The 20,114-nt window shown below is 55.8% G+C and overlaps 1 protein-coding gene and 1 long non-coding RNA gene across 2 annotated transcripts; both read left to right on the top strand.

The window, feature by feature from the left end:
- LOC108636900 (double homeobox protein 4C-like) lies at positions 9,416 to 13,165 on the top strand. The gene is made up of 5 exons (XM_018053793.1): positions 9,416 to 9,545; positions 10,507 to 10,646; positions 10,763 to 10,904; positions 11,512 to 11,666; positions 12,203 to 13,165. Exons 1-5 carry the CDS (start codon positions 9,416 to 9,418, stop codon positions 13,163 to 13,165), a joined length of 1,530 nt encoding a protein of 509 aa, XP_017909282.1.
- LOC106502507 lies at positions 15,581 to 17,897 on the top strand. Its single transcript, XR_001296124.2, has 5 exons — positions 15,581 to 15,844; positions 16,142 to 16,296; positions 16,413 to 16,554; positions 17,148 to 17,303; positions 17,673 to 17,897. It is a non-coding gene; the product is annotated as an uncharacterized LOC106502507 (long non-coding RNA).

The raw sequence follows: 20,114 nt of genomic DNA, 5'->3' as shown, positions 1-20,114 counted from the left end.
CCTCTCCAGTCAGTGCTGGGTCCTAAGTCCTCATCTGCAGCTGAGGAAGCAAACCTCAGTGTTCCTCTTCATGCTAACATGGATCTTGGGTTCCTATGGAGATTCAGGAGGGGAGTTAGGCTTCATCTTGTGTGGAGACATGCAAATCCTCTTTCCTCTCGAGCTCTAACAGTAGTGTCAGGCTTCTTGTTGAGTTGACATAGGGATCTGTGGTTTTCTCTCGAGGTGCCACAAGGCTGTCCCAAGTGCCATCCTGTTTTGTGTCGATATGCTGACAGTCGAGTCAGTGCAGGGGAATCAGATTTATCTGGAGTGGATTTGGACATTGGGGTGGATTTTGTCCCAGTTTGGATAGTGGCAGGACCCCTGGTGTTCCTCTCGACTTTCCAGTTGAGACCGCCTCCTCTTGAGGTGCAACGGGAACGCTGGTATTTGCTGGGAGCCAGCATGGGAATACCACCCATGGCAAAGGTCTTGAGGATATGGGGCCCTACAGGCAAAGGTGAGTTGGGCCTTAAGGGAGCCTCGCTGAATTTCCTCGAACATCTACTCCAAAACAAGTGTCTGCCTGCCTTACTTCATTATGCTTTCCACCTCTTCTTCTGACATTACAGGGTAGCTATCCCCGACCACCTTTCTCTGGAAAAAGTTAACTTAGAGCTCCAGTTAACAGTCTCCTGCATATAAAAGGTGTGTTTCAGCTCAAACTCTCTGATGGCTCTCTCACTTGCCTTACCCAGACATTTACAACTATGCATGTGATTGTTTACAGCCCCCATCTATGAGAGGCACAGGAAGCTTAAAACATAGAGCCTTTCAAAGAGTTAAAAGTTATTAGAGTAGTGCAGGTGTAGGATTTCATTATTGGGCCAATGATTGTTGCTAAATTCCCATATATCTTAGACACTGAGCACCTAGAAGTACATTTGCTAACATAGTTAGAATGTAAGAAAAAACAAAAGTAGCCTTGAAACTAACCACATCAGACCTTTGAGCTAATTGGTTCTTTCTTTGCTGTGACCCACTGGATCATTGCTTCATGAAAATGGAATTTTGTTTGATACTTTCTGAGGCTGACATAGATTAGAAATATAAAGAAAAAACACTTCAAGGGAAAATAAGTTTTCTTGTTGAGCAGTCTTTATCAAAAGAAGGTCTTAAAATGTTCACAGGCCCCCAAGGCCAGAAGATAATGTACACAACATCATTTGTGGAAAACGTATAAAAGTCCTTTTGAAAATAAAGTTATTGGGCCTCGCTCACCGAAGCAGCTTGGTCTCCCAGTGTCAATCTTTCTCTCTTTCTCCATCCAACTCTTTTTCAGGCTGATACCTTGGAGCATAGGGGCTCCCTGCGTTCACTTACCTGCCCGGGTTTCTAAGAAATGAATGGGAAGACGTTCTGTGTCTTCACTACCTGGGGAGAACGGGAAGGCATCTGTGGCTTCTGTGAACAGGGGAAATTTCTAGTCTCAAGGTTTTATTGGTTCTCTATGTAAATCAAGGAATATTGGCCTCTTTTGCTCCTCTGTTTGCTTATCTACAACATTCTTTCCTTATCTCTGTCTAAATAAATCGCCTAATCCATCCCCACTTCGAATTATGGACCCAGCAGGGATTCCTTTCCCAAGGGTGCAGGGAAATGGACCCTCAGCTCGAGATGAGGAGGCAAAAATGGGGCTCTTTTTGAGTTGTGGTGGGACCCTCGGTGTTCCTCTCGAGTGCAGATGGGGATGTCGGGGAACTTCTTGAGTTGCATCAAGGGTGTCAAGGACCCTATCGAGGCTCAAAAGGGAAGGTGGGATTTCTCTCGAGACGCCACAGTGGAAAAGGGCCTCATCTCGCATTGAGTGGAGAATCTCATGGTTTTTCTCGAGTTGCAGCAGGGAACTTGGGGTTCCTCTCGAGTTACGACAGGGGCCTAAGGAACCCGCTTGTGTGGCCTCAGGAAAGTCCAGTCTCCATGCGAGTTGCGAGGGCCCTCTCAGGATTCCTTTCCAGTTGGTACCGGGTCCTAAGTCCTCATCTGGAGCTGAGTCTGGATCCTCAGGTTTCCTCTCTAGTGCTGACATGGCTCTCGGGGTTCCTATGGAGTTTCCACAGGAGAGTCAGGCCTCATCTCGTGTGGAGACATGCAAGTCCGCTTTCCTCTTGAACTGTAACAGTAGTGTTGGGCTTCCTGTCGAGTTGATATAGGTATCTGTGGCTTTCTCTCAAGGGGCCACAGAGCTGTCACACGTGCGTGTTCTGAGTCGATACTAAGGGTGACAATCGAGTCAGTACAGGGGAATCAGGTGTTTCTGGAGAGGACTGGGACATTTTGGTCTTTTGGAATGGTGGCATGACCCCTGGAGTTCTTCTCGTCATTCAAGTTGAGACCCCCCCCACCTTATTGAGGTTCAATGGGAATGCCCGGATTCCTTTCCCAACGAAGCAGAAAAATAGACCCTCATCTCGAGATGAGGAGGCAAAAACGGGACTCTTCTTGAGTTGTGGCGAGACCCTCGGTTTTCCTCTCAAGTGGAGACGGGTATGTCGGGGAACTTCTTGAGTTGCCTCAAGGGTGTCAGGAGGGAAGGTGGTATTTCTCTCGTGATGCCACAGCAGAAAAATGCCTCATCTCGCATTGAGGGGAGAATCTCCTGGTTTTTCTCGAGTGGCAGCAGGAATATTGGGGTTCCTCTCGAGTTATGATGTGGACTTCAGGGAGCCACTCGTGTTGCCTAGGGAAATTCCAGTCTCCATGCAAGTTGTAAGGTGCTTCTCGGGACTCCTCTCCATTTGGTGCTGGGTCCTAGGTCCTCATCTGGAGGTGAGACCAGAACACAGGGTTCCTCTTCAGTGCTTTCATGGATCTTGGGGTTCCTATGGAGTTTCCACAAGGAAGTCAGGCCATGTCTCATGTGGAGACATGAGAGTCTGCTTTTCTCTTTAGCTGTAATAGTAGTGTCAGGCTTTCTGTCGAGTTGACATAGGGATCTGTGGCTTTCTCTTGAGGTGCCACAGAGTTTGTTGCCGGGGACCAGTGCCAGTGGATCCAGGGACTTCAAAGCGGGGAGGGAGTTAATGTCTGGGAAAGGACTATTTAATCAGAAATATAAGAGAGATTAGAAAAAAATAGTGTAGTAGGAAAATTTAATGGAGAATTGAGGCTGAATAACTTGGTTTGTGCAGAAAACTAATAAAACCTCGAGACAAGAGGTTTCCACCATTTACGTTTGGCCACCGGTGCCCGCTTGAATAGCAGAGGATTCCCTGCCTTGGGCTCCCTCTCACGTGGGTCTTAAAAGACACTTCAAATAAATAGACATGGTGAGCCACCACGCTCCAGATGGGAATTCTGCCTGAGAAGGAGAGTGAGGGAGAGGGAGAAAGAGAGAGAGAGGAAGTCGATACGGGGGAGCCAGATTTCCAAGAAACCAATTTGAAAAGCTGCTCTGAGAAACTGGTCCATCCATTATTTTCTGGAAAATCTTTTTAAACCTTTGGTTGTACATAGAGATCAATGGATAATACAAAATTGTGCAGCATCAGCAGCCCTGACTCTTATTGAGACCAGGCTTTCTCTCTGCATACTTAGCTGTATGCACAAGTCTTAGGTGATTTACATCATCTTTTGGCCAGAGGGCCAATTAAAATTTTATGGCCATTTTCTGATAAGGGTCTGTCAACAAGAAAACCTTATAAGTATTGTTCTTCCCACAGCCTGGTGCCACTCTCAGAAAGCACTAAATAAAGTTACATTCTTACATAGAAAGGACACAACAATTTATAACAAAGAAAGAAGAGTACAGTGACTTATAGCAAAGATATAATTAATTAACTCAAAACTCTAGTGTTGCTAACATCAAAACTGCTATATTCCTTTTTCTATATCCGAATTACATTGATTAATATACTTCAGGTGCCTAAAAGATAAAGAATATGGAGGCCTGGCAGCAGTCATGGACTCAAGAGTGAAACCCATCACCAATATAATTTTTAGCTTTTTGGAAAAGGCTCTGTATCTTTAAGATGCTTAAGGTTCGTGCCTCTCACGGTTGGAGGTCTGTAAACAATCACAAGTTGTAAAAGTCCGGTGGAACCTGTCAATCAAGTTAGAGAATGATCAGAGGGATTTGAACTGAAACATTCCTTTCATATGCAGGAGACCAGCTGGAGCTCTAAGTTAACATTTTCCAGAGAAAGGTGGTGGGGGGACAGCCCCTGTTAATGTCAGAAGAGTGTAAAGCATAGTACAATAAGGCAGGCAGACTATGGTTTTTCGAGGTAGATGCTCAGGAAAATCCAAGGGGAACCCCTGAAGCCAGATCACGTCTTTAGGTATGTCAGACTTCCTTTCTCATGACCTTTGTCACAGGCAGAATTCCTCACGCTGGCTCCTGGCAGGCTTTCACACGTTCCGTCCTGTTGTGAGTCGATTCTCAGGCTGACCATTGAGTCAGTGCAGAGGAATCAGGTGTATCTCAGTGGATTGGGACATCGGGGTCTTTTGGAATGGTGGCAGGACCCCTGGAGTTCCTCTCAACTTTCAAGTTGAGACCGTCTGCTCTTGAGATGTGATGGGAAAGCCATCATTCCTTTCCCGACGAAGCAGGGAAATGGACCCTCAACTCAAGATGAGAAGGCAAAAACAGGACTCTTCTTGAGTTGTGGCGGGACCCTCGATGTTCCTCTTGAGTAGAGACGGTAATGTCGGGGAACTTCTTGAGTTGCATCAAGGATGTCAAGGACCCTTTCAAGCCGCAAGAGGGAAGGTGGGATTTCTCTCGAGACACTGCAGCAGAAAAGGGCCTCATCTTGCGTTCAGGGGAGAATCTCCTGGTTTTTCTTGAGTTGCCGCAGGAAACTCGGGGTTACACTTGAGTTAAGACGGGGACCTCAGGGACCCGCTTGTGTTGCCTAAGGAAAGTCCACTCTCCATGCCAATTCCTCAGGGCCTATCGGGGCACCTCTCCAGTCGGTGCTGGGTCCTAGGTCCTCATCTGGATCTCAGGCCATAAGATAAGGGTTCCTCTCCAGTGCTGACATGGATCTCGCGGTTCTTAGGGAGTTTCCACAGGGGAGTCAGGCCTGGTCTTCTGTGGAGACATGCAAGTCCTCTTTCCTCTCGAGCTGTAACAGTAGTGTCAAGCTTCCTGTCGAGTTGACATAGGAATCTGTGGCTGTCTCTTGAGGGGCCACAGGGCTGTCACACGTGCCATCGTGTTTTGAGTCATATCTCGAGGTGAAAGTCGAGTCTGTGCAGGGGAATCAGGTATATCTGGAGTGGATTGGGACATCGGGGTCTTTTGGAATTGCGGCATGACCCTTGGTGTTCTGCTCGACTTTCTATTGGAGATCGCCTCATCTTGAGGTGGGACGGGAATGCTGGGATTCCTTTCCCTATGAAGCAGGGAAATGGACCCTCCTCTCGAGATGAGGAGGGAAAAACGGGGCTCTTCTTGAGTTGTGGTGGGACCCTCGGTGTTCCTCTCGAGTGGAGACTGTTATGTTGGGGACTTCTTGACTTACATCAAGGGTTTCAAGGACCCTTTCAAGGCTTAAGAGAGAAGGTGGATTTCTCTCAAGATGCTGCAGCCGAAAAGGGCCTCATCTCGCGTTGAGGGAAAAATCGCCTAGTTTTTTTCGAGTTGTGGCAGGAAACTTAGGGTTTTTCTTGAGTTACTACAGGGACTTCAGGAACCCACTCGTGTTGCTTCAGGAAAGTCCAGTCTCCATGTGAGTTGCAAGGGGCCTCTCTGGATTCCTCTCCAGTCAGCACGGGTTCTAGGCCCTCACCTGGAGTTGAGGCCAGAACCTCAGGATTCCTCTCCTGTGCTGACAGGGATCTTGGTGTTCCTATGGAGTTTCAACAAGGGACTCAGGCCTCATCTTGTGTGGAGACAATGCAAGTCCGCTTTCTTCTCGAGTTGTAATAGTAGTGTCAGGCTTCTTGAGAGTTGACATATGGATCTGTGGCTTTCTTTCAAGGTGCCACAGGGCTATCACACCTGCCATCGTGTTCTGAGTCAATCCTCAGGATGACCGTCGAGTCAGTGCAGGGGAGTCAGGTGTATCTGGAGCGGATTGAGACATCGGGGTCTTTTGGAATTGTGGCACGACCCCTGGATGCCTCTCAAGGTTCAAGTTGAGACCGCCTCCTCTTGAGTTGCAACAGGGACGCAGGGATTCCTTTCCCGACGAAGCAGGGAAATGGACCCACATCTCAAGATGAGGAGGAAAAACCGGGGCTCTTCTTGAGTTGTGGCAGGACCTTCGGTGTTCCTCTCGAGTGGAGACGGGTATGTTGGGCAACTTCTTGTGTTGCCTCAAGGGTGTCAAGAACCCTTTCAAGACTCAAGAGGGAAGGTGGAATTTCTCTCGAGACACCGCAGGGGAAAGAGGCCTCATCTCGCATTGAGGGGAGAATCTCCTGGTTTTACTCAAGTTGGGACAAGGAAATAGGGGTCCCATTCGAGTTACAACAGGGACCTCTTGGGACCCACTCGTGTTGCCTCAGAAAGGCCAGTCTCCATGTGAACTGCGAGGGTCCTCATACCGTGCTCTCCGGAATCAACGTACAGTTAAGGCACGGACCCTCTGCAGAAGCCACTGCTCCAGCCCCGCGCCATCCAAGCTCGATGAGCCTCCTAGACGATCTCTTGGTGGCCACGGGTATGCTGGCCTTAATGGGCCCTTCCCCGGGGGCCGATGCCTTCCAAGGGGTGGAACCTGCCCTCCCAGGCGCACCCAGCCTCCTAGATGAGCTCATCGCCGACACGGGCATCACGGACATGAAGGTGCCTTCCCCAGGAGCCGCTGCCGACCAAGGGGTGGACCCTGCCCTCCCAAGCACATCGAGCCTCCTACACGAGCTCTTGGCAGCCAGGGGTGTGCCAGCCTCGCCAGAGCTTTCCCTGGAGGCCTCAGCAGTTGTAGCGCAACAACCAGCTCTCGCTGGCACACCCAGCCTCTTAGAGGAAATCTTGTCTGCCACTGGCATCCATGCCACCCTGGGGCCTTTCCTGGGGCCCTGTGCCGATGAACAGGCACACCTCACCCTCCCAGGCTCACCAAGACTCCAAGACGCGCTCCTGGCTGCCCCGGGCATCCCAGGCTCACTGGGTCCTTTTCCAGGGTCCTCTCCTGTCATCACAGGGGCCCAACCAGCCTTCCCCGGGTCACCCAGCCTCCTAGAGGAAATCTTGGCTGCCACAGCCACCTGGGACACGCCCTGGTCTCCTCTGGGGGCCCCTGCTGGGGAGGAGGGAGTTGAGGCCATCCTGGAAGCACCCCTCAGTCAGGAGGACTACTAGGCCCTCCTCGACATGCTGCCAGGCTCCCCAGGTCCTCGGGCTTAGAGGGAGAGGAAGGGAGGGGGCACCTTCTCCCCCTGTCCACGTTCAGGTCTCCTTGCCTGGGATGCTTGGGGAAGGGGGGGCGGTTTTGTGTGTGGGAAGAGGAGAGAATACTGACAGGATGTCTACCAACAACCTGGGGACAAACCCGAGAGCTGGACCTTTGGGAAGCTGGGCGCCCCCCCCCCCAAACAGGGACACCTTACTTGAAGCCTCAAGTAATTCCTGCATGGCAGTGACCAAGAGGGTGCCAAAGAGGGAACATTCCATGGACACAAGAGAGAAACCCCGTGCCCCACACAGGTGCTTTGGGTCTGGCTCTTCTGAATCCTGGTCCCATCCTTCCAGCAGTCCACCCAGGAGAACTCCTTCCCTACGCCAGGAGCAGCAGAGGGAGGGGGAGCAGGAGACAGTGGAGTGAAAAGGTGGAAAGGTTGGGAGATGCAAGGTGGGAGTGGGTGGGGGTGAAGGGAGAGAGTGGGGGTGAAGGGAGAGAGGGAGAGAGAGGGTGGGAGGCAGGGAGAGTTGGGTACAGTGGGAGGGAGAGGGGATAAGGGAGGGGAGGGGAGCAGAGCCTGAGCCTGGGACTCAGCGTCAAGCACCTGACAAACCCTGCAGGTATAGCTAAAATGCTGCATCAGGGACACGTTGCCCTCAGTTTGAGGGTGCCTGCTGTGGCCGGGTGTTCGGAAGTCAGAGCCTCTGAGCCAGCAGTAGGGACCTACTACCCACACAACCGCTGTCTCGACCAGACTCAACCATGTCCATGTGTACACCGATGCCAGGTATATCAGGAAAGGCCAGTCATCTCCGTGTCTCTCTCTGACCCTCCCAGTATGGAATGACTGAGCTCGCCCTGCCACCAGCATCCTCCCATCACCTGCAGACATACAGACGGTCTTTACTTGCAAACCCGTTCCTGAATTCATGGACCCAGTGGTTTCGAAGTTCGTACGAACCCCTGCCTGTTCCCATGTGAACCCCGTGGTGGGTTTAGAAACCTGGGTGTCCAAAGAATACACTGCCCAAGACGGTTGGGGTGTGTGCTGTTGTGGTTTGTCCATTTCTCTTCAACTCACTCTTTTCACCTTGTTCACAGTGAAAAGAGAAGTGCGTCTCATAGTCCATCCCCCATGTTGTTTCAGGCAGCCTTCCTCCTTCTTTGTCTGCTCTGGCCTCCTGATTCCTTCCTCGTCCTCCTCCTTGTCCTCCTCCTCCTGCTCGCTGCGCTCTGTCTCTCTGAGAAAGCACACACTCTTGCATGTCCCATTGTTGGAACAGGTCAGGGCTTTGCTCTGTCCAGAACATCCATGCTTCCTTCCTTGGCTTAGGGGAACCTCCTTCGCAACAGTAGGGGGTACACTGTCCCCTTGGGCGGGTATCTCCAGGGCACTTATGCTGGGGGGTTGCCTGGGGAGGTGCGGGCCTCAGGGTCCACATGAGAAAAGCCCCAAATGGTGAGAGCTGCCGTTCCAGATACTGGCCCTTCAGGTCTCTGGCCAGAGCCTTGAGCTCCAGGCAACTCAAAGCCTTCGGGGGTGGTGGTCTGGGACTGCTGTAGGGAAAGGACGCCAAGAGGGCAAGGAAGAGTTTGGGAGGGGCATGGGAAACGAAGGCAAGGACAGCAAGGAATCTAGGTGGAGGCGCTGGAGAGAGAAAGTCCAGTGTCCCAGAATGCCTCCAAGGAGCCGGCAGGGGGCAATCGAGGCCAACGGACTTATGGAATGTGAAAAGGCAGGAAACCCCAGAGCGGTTTTGAAGGCAAGGCAGGCTGGGAAAGGGGGTGTGGGCGGCCACTTCACAGGGACCTAGGGGCGTTCCCAGGCAGTTAGCTCTCTTGGCACTGCTGAGAGTCCCTGAGCCCAGGGTTGATCCCACTCCCTGCTGTGCGGGAGGACCACAGACCAAAGACCCCGAACTGCCCGCCCACCCCAACCGGGACCTTGGCGGTCTGGGGCACAGGCCGTGCCCGCCCAGGAAAACCCACTCTCTCCACCAGACTCCGTCCAGGGTCTCTGCTTGGAAAGAGGCCAGGGTCTTCCCCTTCATCTACGCACCGAAACCCTATTTACGTCAATGGGGGCAGAGCCTCCTCCTGCTCTCCAAAGTCCTGAGCTGCTGGGTCCCTGCCTACTAGGCCAGCAGTCTTCAGCGTCTGTGTGGCTCTCCCACCATGGCTTCCTGCAGGTCCTCCAGCACCTCAAGCGTAACGTTTGCCCTTCATCCCTGGGATTGGATCACATCTCAGGGAACTTGCAGATCACCCGGCCAAGGGTTCTCAGCAACCTTGTCCACCCACCACCAAGAATGGTGGGGACCGATCGGCCGGGCCCATGTTTCCCAGGTGTCAGATGTGCCCAAAGGGGGCATTGTTCGTTTGTCTTACTGCTTTGGCACACATATGGCTTTTCTGTTCTCTTTTCTGGGAAGATGGTGTAGTGTCGGGGGTGGGGTGCAGGGTGTAGGGTGCGGGGTGCGGGATGTGGGGCCTGGAGATGTTCGGGAGGGGGTGCTGTGCTGGGATGAGGCCCTTTATCCTCACATCTTCCTGTGGGAATGGCTTTCTGGGAGCTTTGTGGCTTTGCCACCTTCAGTGGCTTCCTCTCCCCAGTGGCCTAGTGCCTTCTGCCTTCCCTCAGGCATTGCGGGTTTGGGCTTTGCTTTGGCTTCCTTCCCTTTCCTTTTCCACTAGTAATGGCAAACATGGCCCTTGCTCATGTCAGCCCCAGAAGGCCAGGTTCCCTCCCACTAGCAACGTGATGGAGGGAAATCTGGGAGCAGCCCCATTGAGAAGTCTCCCCGGCATCTCCCCCAGTCGGGTGGAAACATGTGGTGGGATACTGTGGTGGTCTTCAGTGGGTGGGATTTCTTGCTGCCTTTGTTTTGGGGCTAGGTTTGGTTTTCTTCCTGCCTGCTGATGTTTCTTGCATTCCAGCATGGGGTGGGGGTGGTTGATGTCCCCACCGCCCTTACCTCTCAGCCTGGCTGTATGGGTGTAGCCAAGTGACTTCCAAATGCACACCCGCCCCCAGGCTCCCAGCTTTGCTCAGGCACAGGGACAAGTCCTCTGGGCGGGGAGCATGCTTGGGCTCCTCCGTCCAGCCGTCCCCCATGTGCTCTGAGACTTTGCCCTTCCTGCTCTTCTTCCACGGGGCCTGTCACCACAGGATTTCAAAGGAGGAAGCTCCTTCTGAAGCTGAGCCAGAAGGACGCCCTGCAAGCGCTCTTTCAAGCGAAACCCTACCCTCGGATCGCGACCAGAGAACGGCTGGCCGGGGAGCTTGGCATTGCCGAAAGCAGAGTTCAGGTAGGCCCCCATCTCTGCCCCCGTTCTCCCTTTCAGGCTCTCCATGCCGATCCGAGTCAGCTGAAAGCACCTGGCAGCCTTTCTCCTGAGAAGGAATTCTCTCTGTTTGCCCCTAGGTCTGGTTTCAAAATCAACGCAGAAGACGGTCAAAGCAGAGCCGATCGCCGTCTGAATATGTGCACCAAGAAGGGGAAGCGGGGCCAACGTCCACGCCCATGCCACTGACACCCTCTCCTCGACCTCAGTCTCCCTCTCCAGGTAACTTAGCTAGAGTTCTCCAAAAGCAAGTCCCCTAGAGGGGGTCCCGAACCCTCCCCATCTTGCCAGACAGTTCTCTCTGCTGGTGGATGGCCATGGGAGGCCCAGGAAAACCAAGGGGGTGGGGGTGGCGGGGGGTGTGGCATGGGTAAGAGGAGGAAACAGGGCTATCTGGTTGCTGCCGCCCCCATCTGTGTCCCAGATAGGGGGCATGACGCACCCAGTTGGCGAGGGCGGGCAGCACTGGGTCCCCCTTTGCACACCCTCCCCAGCCCCCGTCGGGAAATTTAGGCTCCCGTTGCCCAAGCAACCTTGGCCGAGGGGCATACTTCAGGGCACTCGGCAGCAAGACAGGAGGAGGAAAGAGACACACAGGGACACGCACGTGTGTGGAGTGTGTGCACGCGCGTAGGCATCCACAATGGATGCCGGCACCCGATCCACCTGTGGCTGTATTCCTTAGAGCCCTGCCCTGGCTGCAGAGCCACCTGTGGTGATTCAGGTGTGCGGGACTCTCCCTCCCCTGCACACCGTCTAGGGTGTCTGTGCTGAGACCGTTTCACGGGCCGTAACGTCCTCTCCTCTCGGTGTGTTCTTTCTTTGGTAGGAGACTCAGCCAGAGAGGCCCGGAGAAAGAGGGCAGTAATCTCTCTTTCTCAAACAAGGATCCATGTGCAAGCCTTCACAGGAGATCTCTTCCTGGGGATTGCCGCCAGGGAAGAACCGGCTCTTCAGACGGGAATTCCAGAACCTCGAATCCAGGTAAGTTCTCCAGCTAGTGCATGGGCCCAGGAGTCAGGAGGATTGAGCCCTGCCGAGCGTTTGGAGCTGGATACAAGTAGGCTTGGGCTGGGGATGGGGCTGGGGTTTGAGGGGAGGGGGCCAAAAGTCGGAGGGCTGAGTGAAGGGTTTGGGGCCGCTTGTGGCCATTCGGGCACCCCCTCGTTTCCCAGGGCCAAGGGATTCGTTTGCAGAAAACGGCCCTGCAGGAGCTGCCCTGGGCCTGATAGACAAGAGACCACGTGGCCAGGCTGGCTTTCGAATTGGCACCACGGAGGGGCCAGCACGGTTATCTGGATGGTCACGACTTCTGATGTGCCTGTCTGCCTTTTGCTCCCCTAGATATGGTTTCAAAACCAAAGAGCTCAGCACCACCAGCAGGGCCCGAGCGGGCCCAGCATGGCCGGGCCCAAGGGCCAGGCAGTGCAGCAGCCATGACTACTCTTGCTCCAGAGGACCGAAGGGCCCCACCCGCTGTCTAGAACACCTCTCCTCCCCTTCGCCCCTCCCCGCCACAGGAGAGCATGCCACCCTTGGCGGCCGAAGCTGCTCCTTTTGGGGCCCCCACATTCTGTGTGCACGGGACTGCCTCTGGGGTCTCTGTGGGCCATCCGTTGATGATCTTCATAGTCCAGCCCAGCCCAGTGGCTCTCCCGCCATGCGGGAAGCCACCACCTCTTCCCCAGGTAGCAGTTCCCTGGGCTGCGTGCTCCCCTGCCATCTTGGCCCCCCGGAAGCCTGGGCAAGGGGCCATCCTGCCTCCTGGACAGCCAGAGGCACACATCCCGCGCTGGCCAGAGTCATCCTACAGTAAAGGCACGGCCCCTCAGCTAGAGCCACAGATCCAGCCCCGCAGCCTTCCAAGCCCGACAAGCCTCCTAGATGAGCTCATGGCCGACACGGGCGTTCCGTCTTTGCCAGGACCTTTCCCGAGGGCCGCTGCTGACCACGGGGTGGACTCTGACCTCCCATGTGCACCCAGCCTCCTAGACAAGCTCTTGGCAGCAACGAGCGTCCCCGAGTCGCTGGGGCCTTCCCCGGGGGCCTCTGCAGTCGCAAGGCAACAACCAGCTCTCGCTGGCACACTCAGCCTCTTAGAGGAAATCTTGGCTGCCACCAGTATCCAAGCCGCCCCAGGGCCTTCCCTCAGGCCCTGTGCTGATGAACGCGCACACCTCGCCCTCCCAGGCTCACCGAGACTCCAAGACGAGTTCCTGGCTTCCCCGGGCATCCCGGGCTCGCTGGGTGCTTTTCTGGGGTCCTTTTCAGTCACTGCAGGGGCCCACCCAGCCTTCCCCGGATCACCCAGCTTCCTAGAGGAAAGCTTGGCTGCCACAGCCACGCGGGACACACCCTGGTCTTCTCCTGGGGCCCCTGCAGGGGACGAGGGAGTTGAGGCCATCCTAGAAGCATGCCTCAGTCAGGAGGATTACCGGGCCCTCCTCGACATGCTGCCAGGCTCCCCAGGTCCTCAGGCTTAGAGGGAGAGGAAGGGAGGGGCACCTTCTTCCCCTGTCCACGTTCAGGTCTCCTTGCCTGGGATGCTCGGGGAAGGGGAGGTGGGCGGTTTTATGTGTGGGAAGAGGAGAGAATACTGACAGGATGTCTACCAACAATTCTGGGGACAAACCCGAGAGCTGGATCTTTGGGAAGCTGGGCCCCACCCCCAAACAGGAACACCCTACTTGAAGCCTCAAGTAATCCCTGCATGGCAGTGACCGAGAGGGTGCCAAAGAGGGACCATTCCATGGACCCAAGAGGAAAACCCCTGTGCCCTGCACAGGTGCTTTGGGTCTGGCTCTTCTGACTTCTGGTCCCGTCCTTCCAGCAGTCCACCCAGGAGAACTCCTTCCCTATGCTAGTAGGAGCAGAGGGAGGGGGAGCGGGAGAGAGGGGAGTGAATAGGTGGAAAGGTTGGGAGATGCAAGTTGGGAGGGGCCTAGTGGGTGGCAGGAGTGGGTGGGGGTGAAGGGAGAGAGTGAGGGTGAAGGGAGAGAGGGAGAGAGAAGGAGGGTAGGAGGCAGGGAGAGTTGGGTACAGTGGGAGGGAGAGGGGGTCGGGGGAGGGGAGGGGGTGGAGCCCGCACCTGGGACTCAGCGTCAAGCCCCTAGGAAACCCTGCAGGTATCCCTAAAATGCTGCGTCATGGACACGTTGCCCTCGGTTTCAAGGTGCCTGCTCTGGGAGGGTGTCCGGAGGTCAGAGTCTCTGAGCCAGCAAGAGGGACCTGGCCACACAACCGCTTTCTCTACCAGACTCGACCATGTCCACGTGTACACACATGCCCAGCATACCAGCAAAGGCCAGTCCCCTCCATGTCTCTCTCTGACCCCTCCTCCCAGTATGGGGTGACTGAGCTCGCCCTGCCATCAGCATCCTCCTGTCACCGGCAGACATACAGACGTTGTTTACCTGCAAACCCATTCCTGAATTCATTGACCCAATGGTTTCGAAGTCCATATGGACCCCTGCCTGTTCCCATGTGAACCCCCGTGGTGGGTTTAGAAACCTGGGTGTCCAAAGAATACACTGCCCAAGACGCTTGGGGGTGTGCTGATGTGGCTCATCCGTTTCTTTTCAACTCACTCTTTTCGCCCTGTTCACAGCAAAAAGAGAAGTGTCTCTCATCGTCCATCCCCCATGTTGCTTCGTTGGATTAGTGGAACCTACTTCCCAACAGTAGGGGGTACACTGTCCCCTTTGGCAGGTATCTCCAGGACACTTGGGCTGGGGGGTTGCCTGGGGAGGTGTGAGCCTCAGGTTCCACATGAGAAAAGACCCAAATGGCATGAGCTGCCGGTCCAGATGTTGGCCCTTCAGGTCTCTGGTCTGAGCCTTGGGCTCCAGGTAACTCAAAGCCCTCGGGGGTGGTGCTCTGGGACTTCTGCAGTGAAAGGACACCAAGAGAGCATAGAGGAGTTGGGGAGGGGCGGTGGGAAACGGAGGTGAGGACAGGGAGGGATCTAGGTGGAGGCACTGGAGAGAGCTTCCAGTGTCCAGGAATGCCTTGGAGGAGCCAGCAGGGGGCAATCGAGGCCCAGGGACCTGTGAAATGAGAAAAGTTGGGAAACCCCAGGGTGGTTTGGAAGGCAAGGCAGGCTGGGAAAGGGGGCGTGGGCGGCCACTTCAAAGGGACCTAGGGGCGTTCCCGGCCATTAGGTCTCTTGGCACTGCTGAGGGCCCCTGATTGATCCACCCGGGGTTGATCCCACCCCCCGCTGCGTGGGAGGGCCACAAACCAAAGCCCCCGAACTGCCTGTCCACTCCGACGGGGACCTTGGCGGTCTGGGGCACAGAAGCCCACTCGCTCCATGGGACTCTGTCCAGGGTGTCTGCTTGCAACGAGGCCAGGGGCATCCCCTCCGTCTGTGCACCCAAACCCTGTTTACTTAAATAGGGGTGGAGCCTCCTCCCGCTTTCCAAAGTCCTGAGCTGCTGGGTCCCCGCCCACTAGGCCAGCAGTCTGCAGCATCCATGTGGCTCTCCCACCATGGCTTCGTGCGGCTCCTCCAGCACCTCAAGCGATATGTTTGTGCTCGGTCCCTGGGATCGGATCACATCTCAGGGATTTGCAGATGACACGGCCCAGGGTGCTCGGAAAACGTGTCCACCCACCACCAAGAATGGCAGGAACCGATCGGCCGGTCCCATGGTTCCCAGGCGTCAGCTGTGCCCAAAAGAGGCATCGTTCGTTCGTCTTGCTCCTTTGGCACACATATGGCTTCTCCGTTCTCTTTTCTGGGAAGATGGTGTTGTGTCAGGGGGCGGGGGGCGGGGTGCGGGGGGCTGGGGTAGGGGGTCGGGAGGGGGTGCTGTGCTGGGATGAGGCCCTTTATCCTCACATCTTCCTTTGGGAATGGGAGTCGGGGGAGCGCTGTGGCTTTGCCGCCTTCAGTGGCTTCCTCTCCTCAGGGGCCTAGTGCCTTCTGCCTTCCGTCAGGCGTTTGGGGTTTAGGCTTCACTTCGGCTTCCTTCCCTTTCCTTTCCTTTTCCACTAGTGACGTCAAACATGGCCCTGGCTCATGTCAGCCCTGGGAAGCTAGGCTCCCTCCCACTGGCATCGTCATGGAGGGAAATCTGGGAGCAGCCCCATTGAGACATCTCCCTGGCATCTCCCCCAGACGGGTGGAAACATGTGGCAGGATAGTGTGGTGGTCTTCGGTGGGTGGGATTTCTTGTTGCCTTTGTTTTGAGGCTGGGTTTGGTTTCCGTTCTGCCTGCTGGTGTTTCTTGCATTCCGGCATGGGGTGGGGGTGGGGGATGTCCCCACCGCCCTTGCCTGTCAGCCGGGCTGTTGGGGTGTAGCCAAGTGACTTCCAAATGCACACCTGTCCCCAGGCTCCTGTGTTTCCTCAGGCACAGTGGCAAGTCCCCTGGGGAAGGAGCACGCTTGGGCTCCTCCATCCAGTCCTCCACCATATCCTCTGAGAATTTTCCTTTCCTGTTCTTTTTCCACAGGCCCTGTCGCCACAGGATCTCCAAGGAGGAGGCTCATTCTGAAGCTCAGCCAGAAGGACACCCTGCAAACGATCTTTCAACAGAACCCCTACTCTGGGATAGCGAGCAGAGAACGGCTGGCCTGAGACCTTGGCATTGCCAAAAGCAGAGTTCAGGTAGGCCCCCATCTCTACCTCCGTCCTCTCTTTCAGTCTCTCCATGCTGATCCGAGTAAGCTGAAAGCACCTGGTGGCCTTTCTCCTGAGAAGGAATTCTCTCTGTTTGCCCCTAGGTCTGGTTCCAAAACCAGCGTAGAAGACAGTTAAAGCAGAGCCAATCGCCGTCTGAATATGTGAACCAAGAAGGGGAAGGAGGGCCAACATCCACAACCACACCACCGACAGCCCCTCCTCGACCTCAGTCTTCTTCTCCAGGTAACTTAGCCAGCATTCTCGAAAGCAAGTCCGCCAGTGGGGGTGCCAAACCGTCCCCCTCTTACAAGAGAATTCTCTCTGCTGGTGGATGGCCACAGGAAGCCCAGAAAAACCAAGGGTTAGGGGGGTTTGGGGGTGGTCAGTGCAGGGAAGAGGAGGAAACAGGGCTAACTGGTGCTGCCTCCCCCATCAGTGTCCCAGTCAGGGCATGACGACCCCAGTCTGCATGGGCGGGCAGCACTGGGTCCCGCTTTGCACACCCTCCCCAGCCCCCATCAGGAACTTTAGGCTCCGGCTTCCCAGGCAACCTTGGCCGAGGGGCATGCTTCAGGGCACTTAGGGGCAAGACACAGGGACATGCATGTGTATGGAGTGTGTGTGTTTGCTTGCACACGGAAGCATTCATGATGGATCCAGGGACCCGATCCCTCTGTGGCTATATTCCTTAGAGCCCTGCCCTGGCTGCAGAGCTACCTGTGGTGTTTCAGTTGTGTGGGACTCTCCCTTCCCTCCACACCGTCTAGGGTATCTGTGTTGTGACCGTTCCACGGGCCGGAACGTCCTCTCCTCTCGGTGTGTTCTTTCTTTTGTAGGAAACTCGGCAAGAGAGGCCTGGAGAAAGTGGACAGTCATTCTCTCCTTCTCAAACAAGGTACCTTGTGCAAACCTTCACGAGGGATCTCTTCCAGGGGATTACCAACAGGAAAGAACTGGCTCGTCATATGGGAACCCCAGAAACTCGAATCCAGGTAAGTTCTCCAGTCAGCCCATGGGCACAGGACATGGCCCAGGAGTCAGGAGGGTTCAGCCCAGCAGAGCGTTTGGAGCTGGATGCACATAGGTGTGGGCTCGGGCTGGAGCTGGGGCTTGGGGTGAGGGGCCAAAAGTTGGTGGGCCAAGTGGAGGGTTTGAGGCCGCTTGTGGCCATGCGGGCACCCCTCATTTCCCAGGGTCAAGGGATTCATTTGCAGAAAACAGCCCTGCAGGAGCCTCACTGGGCCTAACAGACCAGAGGCTGGGCAGCAAGGCGGGCTTTAGAATGGGCACCACGGAGGCGCCAGCACCTGAACTGGACAATCACGATTTCTAATGTGCCTGTCTGCCTTTTGCTCCCCTAGATATGGTTTTAAAACTGAAGAGCTCGGAACCCACAGCAGAGACAAAGCGGGCCCGGCAATGGCTGGGCCCAAGGACCAAGCAGCACAGCAGCCATGACTACTCCTGCTCCAGAGGACCGAAGGGCCGCACCCGCTGTTCAGAGCTCCTCTTCCCACTATTAACCCTTCCCGCCAGAGGAGAGCATTCCACAATTGGAAGAGGCAAAATTGAGACCCAGGGATCCAGTGGTGAGGTATTAAGTAAATTGGTAGGGGGGGGAGGGGGGCAAATGCAGTGGGCGGTAGGCGGGGATTGAGAGGCAAAAGAGGTGGCGCCTAGGCCCATGCCTCTGCCCACGCCTGAACCAATGCACTCTTCTGGCCACTGACCAGAGGAGGAGGCACAAATTGTCCGCCGCCGGATGCAGGGGAATTCCAGAAAACCAGGATGGTTAATAGCCTAGGATGGGTGCAATGACCTTTTCCCCCAGCGCGTGTGGGCCGGAGCAGTCTCTCCAGAGAAAGGCTACTCTACTCCAGTTTGCCTGGGGATATATAGCAAGCACTTCCTTCAAACTTCAACCGCACCATGCCCCACCAACCCCCTCTCCTCGTCCCACTTACTAAGCTGGGTAAAAGCGCCCTATGGCCATGGGCATCGTTTTCAAAAAGGAAAACCTCATCTCCCCTTCTCATCCCTCGCCACCCCACCCCACCATGCACCCAGGAGTTGCAGCGTTCTTGGGTCTGGAGGGCTGGGTTGAAGAGGGTGGCTGGAGCCAAGGAGAGCTTGGCTGTGAGGGGTGGTCCTGCCAGGCGCAGTTGGCGATGCCGCCCTGGACCTGCAGTGGCAGCAGTGGAGTGGAAGGCCCTGCCGGGGGATCAAGCAGCTCAGGTCAGGCTCACTGCACTTCCCCTCCCGCCCTAAGCGAGAAGAAGTGAAATGGGGTAAGGCCCCTGGCAGAGATGGGAACTGCGCCCTGGTCTTCGGCACCAGGCTTCCTCAGCATGAAGACTTCTGTCAAGCACCCAAACTGTCCAGGGAAAAAGAAAGGTGTGTGGTCGGCCGATGAGCTGCTGTGTCTGCCCCAAGGCGTTTTCTCCTCACATCCCCCCTCTGGAGAAGACGCTTTTCTGCACGGGGCGAACCAGTCAGCTGATCCTGGAGGTCAGCGAGGCCAGGGGAAAGAAGTCAGTCCCCGGAGGACTGTGCCTCCACTGGAGCTCGTTCCTCTGATGTATGCCTCCTCATTCAGGCCGGGACGGGCCCTTTGCTGGGACGTGGGGCGGGGGAGTGGGGGCGGCCGGCGGGTGGCAGAAGGATGAGGCCAAGTCCAGCCAGCCTGGCATCTCCTGGGGGCATGGCCTTGAACTTGGCCTGGCGGTGCTTGGGGCTTCCCTGATAGCTCAGTTGGTAAAGGATCCACCTGCAATGCAGGAGACCACGGTTCGATGCCTGCGTTGGGAAGATCCACTGCCCAAGGGAGTAAGCTACGATCTGGCCTGCAGAACTCGTCCACGGGGTCCCAAAGCGTCAGACAGAACTGTGTGCGCATGCGTGCGTGCGTGCATGCGTGCGTGCCTGGCCAGGCATGTGCGGAGCAGGGAATAGAACTTTTGCCCTGGCAGGATCAATGGGGCGGGATGCCATGTCACGAGGGTGGGTGGCTCGAATGCTGTCTTTCCTCCTCTTGGGATCAGTTACCAGCCCACCGGAGGGGCAGGGGCGGCAGGCGGGGAGGGGGCGGAAAAGAATCCCATGGAGCGAGTGGGCTTTCATGGGCACAGCATGTGCCACAGAACCCCAAGGTCCACGTTGGGCTGGGTGGGCCACTCGAGGCTTTGATCTGAGGCCCTGCCACGCAGCAGAGAGGATCAGCCCCGGGCTCGGGCCATCAGCAGTGCACAGAGGCCTCACTGCCAGGGAATTCCCCTAGGCCCCTTTGAAGTAGCCACCCACACCCCCTTTCCCAGCCTGCCTTGCCTCCAGAAACTCTCTGGGCTTTCCTGCCTTTCCACATTTCACACATACCTTGGCCTCAATTGCCTTGGCTGGCTCCTCCCAGGCATTCCCGGGCACTGGAGGCTCTCTCTAGTGCCTCCAGCTGGATCCCTCGCTTCCCTCGCCTGCGTTTCCCATGTCCCTCCTCAACTCCTCCTGGCCCTCATGGCGTCCTTTCCCTACAGCAGTCCCAGTCCACCACCCCAGGCCTTTGAGTTGCCGGGAGCTCAATTCTACTGCCAGAGACCTGATGGGCCAGAGTCTCCAATGGCAGATCACACCATTTAGGGCTTTTCCAGGTGGGGCCAGATGCCCACACGGCCCCAGCCCAGCCCACACCCCAAGTGCCCTAGAGAACCCCGGGAAAGGAGACAGTGTACGCCCTCCTCTCAGGAAGGAGGGTCCACTAAACCAAGGAAGGCAGCAAGCACGTTCTGGACAAAACAAAGCCCTGACCTGTG

This window comes from Capra hircus, chromosome 10 (assembly GCF_001704415.2).
Source record: "Capra hircus breed San Clemente chromosome 10, ASM170441v1, whole genome shotgun sequence".
NCBI classification, from domain to species: domain Eukaryota; kingdom Metazoa; phylum Chordata; class Mammalia; order Artiodactyla; family Bovidae; genus Capra; species Capra hircus.
This window is presented reverse-complemented; position numbering and strand designations above follow the sequence as displayed.

What these genes read in the sequence shown, in the direction of transcription:
- LOC108636900 (XM_018053793.1), top strand. Translation starts at nt 9,416, where the DNA reads ATGGGGGCAGAGCCTCCTCCTGCTCTCCAAAGTCCTGAGCTGCTGGGT. An exon ending in GGTCCTCCAGCACCTCAAGC is followed by an intron (nt 9,546 to 10,506) that starts GTAACGTTTGCC and finishes CTGTCACCACAG; the next exon opens with GATTTCAAAGGAGGAAGCTC. An exon ending in ACCTCAGTCTCCCTCTCCAG is followed by an intron (nt 10,905 to 11,511) that starts GTAACTTAGCTA and finishes TTTCTTTGGTAG; the next exon opens with GAGACTCAGCCAGAGAGGCC.